The sequence below is a fragment of the Eleutherodactylus coqui genome, chromosome 11 (genome assembly GCF_035609145.1).
Source record: "Eleutherodactylus coqui strain aEleCoq1 chromosome 11, aEleCoq1.hap1, whole genome shotgun sequence".
Classification (NCBI taxonomy): domain Eukaryota; kingdom Metazoa; phylum Chordata; class Amphibia; order Anura; family Eleutherodactylidae; genus Eleutherodactylus; species Eleutherodactylus coqui.
In genome coordinates, this window is record NC_089847.1 from 26,204,441 (window position 1) to 26,217,211 (window position 12,771).

The following is a 12,771-nucleotide window of genomic DNA, read 5'->3' on the forward strand; positions in this document are numbered from 1 at the left end:
GCAGTGCCAACACTGTAATTGCATCCCCCTCATCTGCCAACTTTGCAAACTTGTTAGGTTGTTCCAGTTCAGGACTAGCCCCCTCTAACTATCCCCCAGCTAGCTGTCTGCTCATCCTGCTCTCCCCTACTATGATCCATCCCCACATCTACTCCAGCAAGTGCAGCTCAGTAAGCAAACTATATTACCAATGGATCTCAGTGTTGCAAGCTGCTCATTTAGATTGTATCTATGTATAAACTGCAACAGTGTGTTCAAAAGTGGATACTTCCTAAGTCCATGAGAAGCAAGTTTGATCATAAAAAACAAGAATAATCCATTTTATTATTTGTATTGTCCTAAATGGGACACGAAGCAGCAGTGACCATATAAATTTCCATCATTTCTTGTGCCATTGACATAATAATGGTTTAATATTATTAACAGTAACATAGTTAACAGGGTTGTCCCCCTTTTTATTATTGATGATCTGTCCCCAGGATAGGGCATCAATAGGGGATCGGTGGGGATCCACTACTCGGAATCCCCGCTGATCCCCAGACCGGTTAATGTCAGCTGTCTTTGTACCGGAAGCAGACATGCACAGTGGCCCCTAGCTGGTACTTCATGCCGAGTTCAACCAAAGCGAATGGCACTCAGCATGTAGTACTAGCCGGGGCCACTGCGCCATGTATGGAGCTGTCTGCTCCCGGCACAAAGACCGCTCCATACTTACAGTGTTTGCCCTGGGGATCAGCTAAGGATAGGTCATCAGTTATACAAAGTAGGACAACTCTACTCAGTGATTACCTACATATCAGACAATCAGTGGTCATACATTGTGGTAGCGCGCTGCACACCCAAATTTGCTAATCTTTTGCTGCATATTTATATTTAACGCGTTTCACCTAAAGTAGCCGCAATGCAAAACTGCAGCAATTCACAGTAAAACAAGTGCAATAAGGCCACTTGGCACATTATAGCCGTGTGTGAATCCTGCTTTAAGCATAATCAGTCCCTAAAAGTAAAAAATATGTGCGACACAGTCACCTGTATGTATGTCGCAGCCAATCAGAATTCAGCTTTCATTCTATTAACTTTACTGGAAAGAATATGGATTATGTTGCAACAAGGACACTTTTTCTTGCAGAGAGACTTCACACATAAGATTTTTAGTGCTTGACATATATCAGAATTGTCTATGGTGTTCACCACCGACTTCTGGTAAAACCCGGAATTTTTACATAAATTTAAAGCTCCATTCATTTTAATGGTTCAGCCAGAGATAGCAGAGTTGACATTCTTGACCATCTCCGACAGTCCCATCGAAATGACTGGAATAGTGGTGTGAATGCGTGACACCTGGTCCAGTTGGGGCCTTCACAATCCCTGTTCTCATGATTAGTGGGGATCCCACTAATCAGATAATTATCCCCTATCCTGTGGATAATTTCTATTCATGGGGCAACTCCTTTAAGATTGCTTACTGTTTGGTCTACATGGAATAGTCATCTAAACCCCAAATGACTTCACTTAGTGTTGAAGATGATCTTTTTTAGTGATCATCACATAGTCCTCCTTGGTATCTTCATGCATCTTAAAGTCATTAACCAGAAGGGCATCTCCCTGTGGAGAAGGGGCCTGGAAATGGTTTTCCTCTGGTTTGATACCTGGTGATCTCATACACTCACTTTCGGGTGTCATTGGTGGAATGTATGCGGAGTTGGGTGGCTCTCGGAGCCTATTCTCTGTACTTATAGTCCAATTAACTGATTTACTGGAGAGATTCAACATGGAGAAATCAGAAGACAGGGGCATTGGACTTGCAACACTCTCTGTGCCCTCCTTAGTCTTCAGGAATGCCCACTTTACCTCCTTTTTAGCCAAATCACTGCTGTCGGAAAGCTTTGCCAAATCTGGTGGTAAGGTTTCCTCAATAGGATAAGCCAATGATTCTTCGGCCACGTTCTTCATCTTCAGCTTTGTCACCATACGCTCTTGCTTAGTTGGACCAATGACATCAGCAGACGATTCATTAAATATAAGAGATTTGGGGGTTTCCAGTTCATCAGTAAAAGTCCTGATGTCAATGTTATCATCTTGTAGGCCACAGGTGACCTTCTCAGCAAGGTCTCTCCCCTCAAGTGTATTTGATGCAGTGTCTCTCATAAAGGAATCTGGGAAATGAGGTTTGGCAACATTTGGTTCTTCAGAGACTGGCACTGCCCACTCTTTAGCCTTGATTTGTTTGATACGTAAAGGGAAAATTGGCTTTTGGGCTAAATTTAGGTCACTGTACTTATTAAGGAACTCATCGCTGTCCATATGTCTGATAGAACTTGAGTCATTCTCGGAAGCAACAGAAATGACATCTTGAGTACTTGTATAGGTTATGGTCCGGTCAGTGACTTTTGTGGTGTCATTATTTCCAGGGACGTTGCTTTTAAAACCTAAATTATTTGCTCCATCGACTTCATGGATGCCGGCGGTTCTGGAGGTATAACCAGTATTTTCAATCCCATTGTTTGCGTCAGTGCTGGGCCCATTAACCAGCAGACTTACACAGACGGTCTGATCTTCCTTCATGAGCGAAAGCAGCTTTTCACACTGAATTCTAGCCAGGTACAACTCAAAGGCTGTTTGTTTGGCCTCTTCAGTGTTTATTTGGCCTCCGATAATATATTCAGTGTCCAATGATATAGAGTAACCCACTCGTTGGAGGATCTGTCTGATGTTCTCTTCTGGAATCACTGGTTCAACAAAATAGACAAAGTTTCCAGTAAATTTCTGAAAGAAAATCAAAGACATATGAGAGTAAAAAACATAAAATTAAAGAAATTTGGAATCTCTTAAAGCTACGGAATGTGTCATGTATGCATAGAGTCATAGAATGGTAGAGTTGGAAGGGACCTCCAGAGTCATCGGGTCCAACCCCCCCAGTAATAAAGCATATAGTTAGAAACGTATCATTTCTGAAACTTAAAAGGAAACACACATTTTCCCCTCCCCCAGGCTATAAAAGTGTCAATGTCTTTTTTTAATTAAGGGTGCCCAGAACTGGACCTAGTATTCTAGATGAGGATTGACTAAGGAAGGGTAAAGGGGGATAATGACCTCATGTGATCTAGACTCTATGCTCCTCTTAATACATCCCAGAATTGTGTTTGCCCTTTTTTTTACTGCTGCATTTAATTGTTAAATCATGTTCAGTCTGTGATCTATTAGTATACTGCTCAGCCCAATTCCTCCCATTCTGTATGTGCTCTTTTCATTTTCCTTGCCCAGATGTAGGACTTTGCATTTCTCCTTGTTAAATATCATATTGTTAGTTGCTGCCCACTGTACAGGATTTTCTAGATCTTTTTGAATCCTTTCTCTCTTATCTAATGTTAGCTATCCCTCCTAGCTTTGTGTTGTTGTCAAGATGTGATGCGGGCAGGCATGGAGGCTCTAGTACCCTGTTGTAGCGCCTCTAGCTTGGATACAAGATGTAATATTAGGGGCATGAAGGCTCTAGTATCCTGTTATACTGCCTCTAGCTCGGATACAAGATGTGATACGGGCAGGCATGGAGGCTCTAGTACCCTGTTGTGTTGCCTCTATCTTGGATACAAGGTGTGATACGGGGAAGTTGGAGGCTCTAGTACCCTGTTGTACCGCCTCTACCTTGGATACAAGTGTGATACAGGTGGTCATGGAGGCTCTATTACCCTGTTATACCACCCCTAGCCTGGATACAAGATGTGATATGGGTGGGCATGGATCCTCTAGTACCCTGTTGTACCATCTCTAGCTTGGATACAAGATGTGATATGCGTGGGCATGGAGGCTCTAGTACCCTGTTCTACCGCCTCTAGCTTGGATACAAGATGTGATATGGGCAGACATGTAGGCTCTGGTACCCTGTTGTATCGCCTCTAGCTTGGATACGAGAGGTGGTATGGGTGGGCATGGAGGCTCTAGTACCCTGTCTATCGCCTCTAGCTTGGATACAAGATGTGATATGGGTATGCATAAAGACTCTAGTTCCCTGTTGTATCCAAGCTACAGCCGGTACAAAATGTGATACGGATGGGAATGGAGGCATACAGGTTCCGTATGGTATCCTGCGGCATATTGCTCCACATTTGCTGTAACAGAGCCTCTATATCCTGCAAACTCGTAGGCTATCGAAGTTGGTGTCCTAGATGGTCCCATACATGTTATATTGGCAATAAATCTGGTTACCATGAAAGTGTGACAATGTTGTGGAGACATTCCTGTGACCCCCTTGTGTGTGCGGCCGAGCATTATCCTGCTACTAAATATACAGGAGATGTATAACTTATACCTGCTATACATATCTAATTATACACAGGACATCTGATGTCTGTGTGCTCTTGCATCGCATCTCCCCTTGATTTCAGTGGAGCTGATGGCATCATTGTACCATATGCTAGGTGCATGCAATGCAAGGTTTCCCCATTGTCAGCTGCGGCTGGGGATCACCACTTTCCCGGAGCGGAGTGGTTCACAGCCCAATATTGCACTCGCCTGTGTGAAATTAGCCTAAGGGGCTACAAACAAATTTTCATGTAGTCCAAGGCTAGATCATGTATGTAAATTCGTTTTGCAGCTGTAGGCAGCACGGTTTAGGTATGGGTACAGGTGGTGGGGTGGGGGTTCCTGAGCTGAACTTTTGGACCCAGGCCTCTGAGCCTTTACTTACACCCTTGACTGTATCTATAATAGATAAGTTTGCATGCAATATGTATAGCGCACTATAGCCATACTATAAATGAATGGGACTGTGCTGTCATACCAGGTGTAGCTGCTTTGTGATGAACGGCACTGTGCTTAGTACGGCACTGAAGTGGCTGCAGCGCCCACAGCTGATCAATGTGGTTCTCGATCTGCAGACCCCCACTGATACGTTATTGATAATGTATCCAAAGGAGAAGTCCTCAATAGTTAAGTCATGGAAACCCCCTCGGCAACAGTTAAAAGTCAAGAGAAGCCATTGGGGGCAAGCCGGGCTTGTAAGCCTTTAGCTACTCTCTTATGACGTGATGCTCTGGGTCGGTCATGCACATGTGTGGTTGATGGGTATATCCTATGGGATGGAGGATGGGGGGTGGGGGAAGGGACTTGTTATTTGTATAGCCAACTTATTCCACAGCACTTTCAGGTAATTTGTACTCATTTTACCAACTTCAGACGGATGGAAGGCTGAGTCAACCTTGAGCCGGCTACCTGAGCCATGCGGGATTGAATCTGCAACGTTCAGGTCGTGAGTGAGAGCTTAGGACTGCATTCTGCTGCCTTTACACTCTGCGCCACATGAGGCCCATCCTATGGTGATGAAGTGCTGGTATTAACATACTGTGTATGTTGGGTATGATCTGCGCAAGCGCAGATGAGGTTTCACTGATTAGATTATTAAAGGGTTTTCTGGGCAAAAGCGATTGATGACCTATCCTTAGGAAGGATCATCCACAGTTGATCGGTAGGGGTCTACCACTCAGGATCCCCACCAATCAGCTGATTTAATAGGCTACAGCCTCTTCCCAGGCATATGACGTCACATTAATATGTCAAGTGGCCTGAGAGCAGCCCTATCGCAATTAAAGTGAATGGGATTGAGCTCCAATACCAGCTACAGTCACTATACAACTTATGGTACTATGCCTGGTATGGACTGAAATGGCAGCATCACCCGAGTGCCTCTGTCATTTAGATCAGCTGATTAGCAGGGATCCTGAGCGATGGACCCTCATCGATCAACTATTGATGATAGTCAATACAGATAGGTCATCAATAGTTAATGATTGGAAAATCCTTTTAAAAGTTAGTTTTACTTTCTTTGTCTTTCTATGTGACATTTGCCAATGCTTCTGAAATGTTCAAAAGTGTTCCCAAAATAGGGGAAGTCTTGGGAAAAATTTCCTGCAAAAATCTAATGCCAGCCGCCACTAGGGGGAGCTAGCTGCATATGCATTTATATTGCCCCCAATGACTGTATATCTTTACTGTGAGCACCCCCTTGTGGCAACATTTTATCCTTAAACTCTATGCCTGTGTAAAGGGAGGCACAAATGCTGGCACAGTTTATGAGCGGGCATGCGATATAGGAATAGGGACAGCTTGAAACCTAGACATCTGTTTACTAATAGATCACAGACTGAACATGAGTCAACAGTGTGATGCATCAGCCAAAAAGGCAAACACAATTCTGGGATGTATTAAGAGAAGCATAGAGTCTAGATCACGTGAGGTAATAATTTCCCCCCTCTACTCTTCCTTAGTCAGACCTCATCTGGAACATTGTGTCCAGTTCTGGGCACCCAACTTTAAAAAAGACATAGACAAACTGGAGCAAGTTCAGAGAAGAGTAAGGACTTTTACCCACTAGCGTTTTCTTTAACGCCGCGATATCACTGCAGTTTTTTCAATGGGACACTAGTGGGTAAAAGCCCTTACCAAGATGGTGAGTGGTCTGCAAATCATGTCCTATGAGGAACGGTTAAAGGATCTGGGAATGTTTAGCTTTCAAAAAAGAAGGCTGAGAGGAGACTTAATAGCGGTCTACAAATATCTGAAGGGCTGTCACACTGCAGAGGGATCAGCCCTATTTTCATTTGTACAAGGAAAGACTAGAAGCAATGGGATGAAACTGAAAGTGAGAAGACACAGATTAGATATTAGACAGTGAGGGTCAATGAGTGGAACAGGTTACCACGGGAGGTGGGGAGTTCTCCTTCAATGGAAGTGTTCAAACAGAGGCTGGACAAATATCTGTCTGGGATGATTTAGTGAATCCTGCATTGAGCAGGGGGTTGGACCCGATGACCATGGAGGTCCCTTCCAACTCTGCCATTCTATCATTCTATGTTTGTCCATGACTGATGTAGACCCCAAAGCCAGCACTCTGCCTTATAGTATTTACATCCTAAATACGATTGTCCAAGCGAAAGCGGAACGTCAGTGACCACAAATCACTTCTCGAATTTCTAAAAGGGAACATCACAGAAATGTCCATACACCGTTGACACTAAAAACCCTGAAACCCCGTGTATGAGATCTAACCGTTTTACATTTCTTAAGATTAGAAGTGATAAATGGAAAATACATTTCCTCCTGAGTTCCCCGTTTAATAGACAAGTTTCGATTCAAACATTAGACACGAATGACATACTCCTGATATTCGTCATCTGTTTTGTTTTTACCGATATATGTCTGTCAGCAGAGAGCACATGTAAAGTCGTGTGTGTGTGTGTGTGTGTGTGTCAGATTAGATTCTGGATTATCAAAACGGACACAAAGAAGCCAGTAGAGATTACGTGACATTCAGTGGTAAAACTATAGGGATCGTAGAAGTTACAACTGCAACTGAGCCCCTAAACCAGGGGGGCCCAAAGGCCCCCCAACCACCCTGCTGCCAGCCCCTGAAACGCCATCTAGTCCAGCTCATTCCTTATATGCGGTTCTCACAGCTCCCTCAATATGCATACAAACTCCTCCTCCCTTCTCCAAGGGCAAGGGGAGAAGGAGGAGGAGTTTGTATGAACACTGGGAGAGGGTATGCTGTATGCAGTCTGCCGACATGCTGTGTGATCTACATGTAAGGGAGGAGCTGGACTTGATGGAGTTTCGAGGGCTGTTAGATTTGGGCTGCAAAGAGATGGTGGGGATGGATATTACTTTGGAGGCACAAAGGGAACATATTGTGTGGGTGGGGCATAGAGAGGACACGTGTATGTGGGGGCACAGAGGGTGTATTATTTCTTGAGGGCACTGTGGGGGCACTTTTTACTTTGTGGGAATGCTTTTTTATTACTCTGCAGGGGTACGGAGAGGGAAATTGGTGTGGCAGCAGGATGAGGAGACGACTTGTGGCTGGAAGAAGTTGGCATGGTGGTGTGAGCCCGGGTAGAGAAGAAAAGGGAAAGTGTATGTAACCTGTGATCAATAAAGGCAATTGCACTGTAATTGCTATCACTGCGTAGAGCTGGTATCTGACTATTATTTGGCAACTGCATTATTTAGAAGCAGGCTAGATCTGAGCCACTGCGTTATAGAGGTCTCCTAAAAAATATATATTTATTGTTTTGGGTGAAGGGCAAAACATTTGTATTGTGACTTGTGCCCTTGGTCTTTTAAGACTCTAGTAGTGTTAGTAGGTTATAATTGATCCCGGGGAGGGGTTAGGGTCAAGCTGAACTTTTGCACCAGGACCCATGAGTTTTTATCCACCCCTGTAGTTACAGTGAATGGATTCTCCAGGAAGGAGTAAAGGCCAATGTAAGGGAATGTGAAGGACGAAATGAATCTAATCAGAAAACTCTTGTAATTGGTTATCTTTATTGTCTTCTGCTGACTGCGTTGTGAAATTCTACATTATTGGACCATTTGAAAGAAAAGTCCAGGATTAACAAAAACAGTCTTTTCTCATTTTCTAAAATCAGAAACAGCGCCACTCTTGTCCATGACATATGTCTGGTACTGCAGCACTGCTCCATTCACTTGTATTGAAGATGAGCTGTAATACCTGACACATCCCCATGGACAGGAGTGGCGCTGTTTCTGGATAAATAAAGCACATCCTATTTTTAATCCTGCACATTACCTTTAAAGGGATGTTCCCATTTTGACCAAACATGGACACGATGGGAACGCTGTGGTTACAAGCTGGCTGACTGTGTCTGAAGTGCCTTAACTCAAATACAAGTGAATGGAATGAAAGTTATGCAAACAGCACAGCTACGATGTTTATGTAACTTGGGACCTACGTCAACAGCGGGCCCAGCATGCACAATATTTTCTGTAATTCCTGACCACCACTTACAGCCAGTCTGGGGGTGGTCGGGGTCATAACTGGATACAGGTACGAGTCGTAGAGGTGGGACCCGCACCTATCAGACTTTATAGCATATTCTATGGGTAGGAAATAAAAAATAACCTCTTAAGGGTACAGCCTATTTTGCCCATGAGGACAACGATTTTTTTGTGGATTTTCATCTTCACTGTACAAAAGCCATAATTTTTAAAAATTGTCCATCGCCATAGCCGTATGAGGGTTTATTTTTTTAAAAGGCAAACTGTAATTTTTATCAGTACCACTTTTTGTTTATATATAATGTATATAAACTTTTAGAAACTTTTTTTTTTTTAAGGGCAGTGAATTTCTTTTTACAGCGTTAATCATGCAGTGTAAAGGCTTATTCAGATGGGTGTATGTCAGTCGGGTTTTCATGCCCAGCCGATATAGGGGAGGAGGCGGGACGGGAGCTAGTGCATTGAGCTCCCGCCCCCTCTCCGCCCCTTGCCACTGTTTGCAATGGGAGGGGTCAGGACAGAGCTTAGCTCTGCCCCATCCCGCCCCTCCCATTGCAAACAGTGGAGAGGGGGCGGAGAGGGGGCGGGAGCTCAATGCACTAGCTCCCGGCCCGCCTCCTACCTTTGCAAAGAGGGGCAGCGTATATCGGCCGAACGTGAAAACTCGACCAATATACGCCCGTCTAAATAAGCCCTTAATTACACGATACATGTATTCTGTGGGTTAGTACGTTTACAATGATGACCAATTTTCTTTCTTTTTTTTTTTTTTTTAAGCTTTCTTCACTTTTGTCTAATTAAATCCCTTTTTTGGAAATCTGTTATTTATTTTCTACATTGCTGTATTCAAAGTCCCATACCTTTTTTTTTTCCTCCATGGATGGAGCTCTGTGAGGGCTTGTTTTATGTGTGATGAGCTGTAGTTTTTATTGGTACCACTTTGGGGTACATGTGACTTTATTGATTAATTTTGTGTTGGGAGGCAAGTGAACAAAATAAGCATTTTGCTTCATTTTTTTTTCGCAATGCAGGATAAATAGTGTGTTCAATTTATTGTACAGGTTGCTATGGGTACGATTATACAAATAGGGGGAATGCTCATACAAATAGGGGGAAGTGCACAAACAAGGTTCTTTTTTTAATTTACACTCCTTATGTCCCTGTAGGGGACTTGAACCATAATAGCTATGATCACTATGATAATGCATTGCAGGACTTCTGTACTGCAATGCCTTATCGCTCACAATAGCGATCATAGGCCATGGCGAGCTGGGACACCAGTATCTAGTGTTATGGTTGCCATGGCCATCCACCGGCCCTATGTGATTACATTGCGGGGGTCCGATAACGTCACAGAGAGTGCGCACTCCATCTGTGAACCTTTTACATGCTGTGATCTACATAGATTGTGGCATGTAGTGGGTTAACAGCGGGATTGCTATTCTTATCATTCCCCACTGTGGCAATGGGAACCCGGCTATCTGTCACTGCTGGCTCCCATTGCAGGATGGCACGGGCTGAGCTTCTGATGCTGCGCCATCCACAGGACATAAGTACCTCGCAGCTAGGATGTAAGCTTGTGTCTTGTGGCGTTAAGGGGTTAAATATCAATCATGGCTACCAGACTACAAAAAGAACCAGGAATTTCTTGGAGCAATATCAGTTTCTGGGAAAGCTGAATAACCGCCAATGTGATCGCCAATCTGGGCAAACAAGTCACAGTAGGCCCCCTAATTGTGGACTCTCCTACAAAGTGTTTGTGCCCTCTCTATGGCCCCCCTTTACAAAATAATTGCAGCCCCTCTGTGACTCCGCCCACCAGTTGCACCCTCCCACAATGTAACTGAGTCTCCTCCATGGCCTCCTATAGGGTGCTAGTTCTATTTTGGGGCAATTCCTTGCAAGGAATCCAACCCTTATTTCAGATGGGCGATTCCTTAGGAGGAAGAAAGGAAAATAAACAGACGAGCGCTTTGTATTCACTATCTCTGGCAGCTCCACATGTGTGACCACCACTCCATTCAATCTTCACTGCGATGGTTGCAGCAAGGAGAACAGAGGAAATAGGACCCCTGTTCTTGGGATTGGTGGATGTCCAAGTGGTTAGACCCCCAGTGAAGTATAAGTTTTCACCAATCCATCTTAAAAAAAAAAAAAAAAAAGACCGGTCTTTGGAATACGCCTTTAAATGCATTGCATCAAGATCACAAGTTATCCCCTATCAATGGGACTACGAAGACATTCGAGTTGCATGCGCTTGGGTATTTCCATCAACCCCCTTGAAATGAATAGAGCACCAACTGCACATGTTCAGCTAGTGCTCCATTCACTCTGAAGCCACTGTGGGGATGAAGCGACTCCACAGTGAGGAAAATAGAGAATACGGGACCCCTGTTTTTGGGGACAAGCAAGGGTCTCAGCCATACGACCCCCAATCACCAAGTTAGGGGACAACCTGTGATCCCGATACAACCCCTTTGAGGTCTCCCTTTAAGCGGATGACCCAGTAGTCTCCAACCCTCGGCTGGGGGTTGCAGTTTCGCAGCACCTGGGCACCCACAGGTTGGGGTTCACTGTCATAGATATATGAAAGCAATGTTACTGTAGCATTAGATCCCATCATTTTGTACTCAGATGGTAACTAGTTTGGAAGTCGCCCTCCTGTGCCTCCCCCACCTGCAGGTTACTCCTCGTCATTCTCCTACCTTTACTGTCCGGATCTCTTTCCTCCATGGAAATAGAAATAAATTGACACAGATTAACTCCAGGATTGCAAACCCCTTCATCATCTGCTTCAGCACTTCCGTCCTGCGCTCCTGGGTATTGGTCTGTAAGTTCTGTCTGATGAGCTGGGAGTAGGATTCCCCCAGTGCTGCAGGGGAGTCACACCGGGTGCCCCCCATGCATTGCAGCTCATGATCATACAAAGCAAGGTTGCCTTCATGGTTCCTGCATTCATAGTGGGAGATGTAATCTTCATAAAGCTTCTGTCTGTCTGCAAGGCTCTTCATGTTATCAGATCTCAGCTTGTGGCTTCCCTTCCTGCTAAGTTCTGCATGAGGAAGTTAGCAGCTCTCTGGCTCTGCCTCCAGCTGTAGCATTGGCGGGGTGTGAGCACCATGTAAGACCAGATAGGGCATGTTCTGTGTCACTCAAACTACAAAAGGCCAGGAAGTCTGAAGCGAAACTGCAAGTGATGTTTCTTGAGGATTTCAAAAGATGTAGCAGAGCCGAGTCTGTCATCTCAGTCTAGGGCTGCAAAGTGAAAACTCAAAAAAAGCGCAATTCCGGTCCTACGTAAACCAAATATTATACATGGTGGGACAATGACAAACGCACTCTGCCGCATCCTTATAACGGCCACTTTATTAAAGACCCCAGACCTTTCGCCATTGAAGCTTCCCTGTATGGAAATTAGAGCCGTGACCCCGGAGTGCAGCTTAAAAGTCACATGACGGGTTTTCATGGATTAGTTTCGTTGTGAGTCCGCATGAGGCTGTACTTATACGGACAATTTCCTCATGCCAGTTCCGTCCGATTGCGATGTGTAAAGAACTCTAGAAAACACTAGAAAATGACCCATTATTTTCTACGTGTTTATACATAGGGATGGAAATCCTGCGCAATTTCGCAAGATTTTTGCAGCGGAAAGGCTGTTTCAAAACCCGCGCCATTTAGTGCCGGTTTGAAGCGACTTTTCCGCCTGTATTCCGCTGCGGAAATCTCTCCCCATAGAGAGAAGAGCGCCCACAGCGGAAACGGGGATACAGTTAACATGTCACGGATTTTAATTTCGCGCTACATGTCAGTTTCCGTGCAGCTTGTCCGCAGCTTGTGAACGAGATTTTTGCAAATATCATCCATATTGCTGCTTAGTCTCAGGTTTAAAAATCCATGCAAAGTCCGCACGGAAAGTTCGCGGCAATTCCGACCCGTGTGAACCCAGCCTTAGGGCTTCTTCACACTGGCGAGAAAATG

General features: G+C 44.5%; 1 protein-coding gene across 1 annotated transcript; it reads right to left on the reverse strand.

Annotated features, from left to right (window-relative positions):
- Nucleotides 1-291: 291 nt before the first annotated feature.
- LOC136582285 (uncharacterized) lies at nt 292-11,844 on the reverse strand. The gene is made up of 2 exons (XM_066583200.1): nt 11,499-11,844; nt 292-2,766 (listed from the first exon to the last, which is right to left on the reverse strand). The coding sequence occupies exons 1-2, from the start codon at nt 11,802-11,804 to the stop codon at nt 1,513-1,515; spliced, it is 1,560 nt and encodes a 519-aa protein (XP_066439297.1). The 5' UTR covers nt 11,805-11,844; the 3' UTR covers nt 292-1,512.
- Between the last annotated feature and the right edge of the window lie 927 nt (nt 11,845-12,771).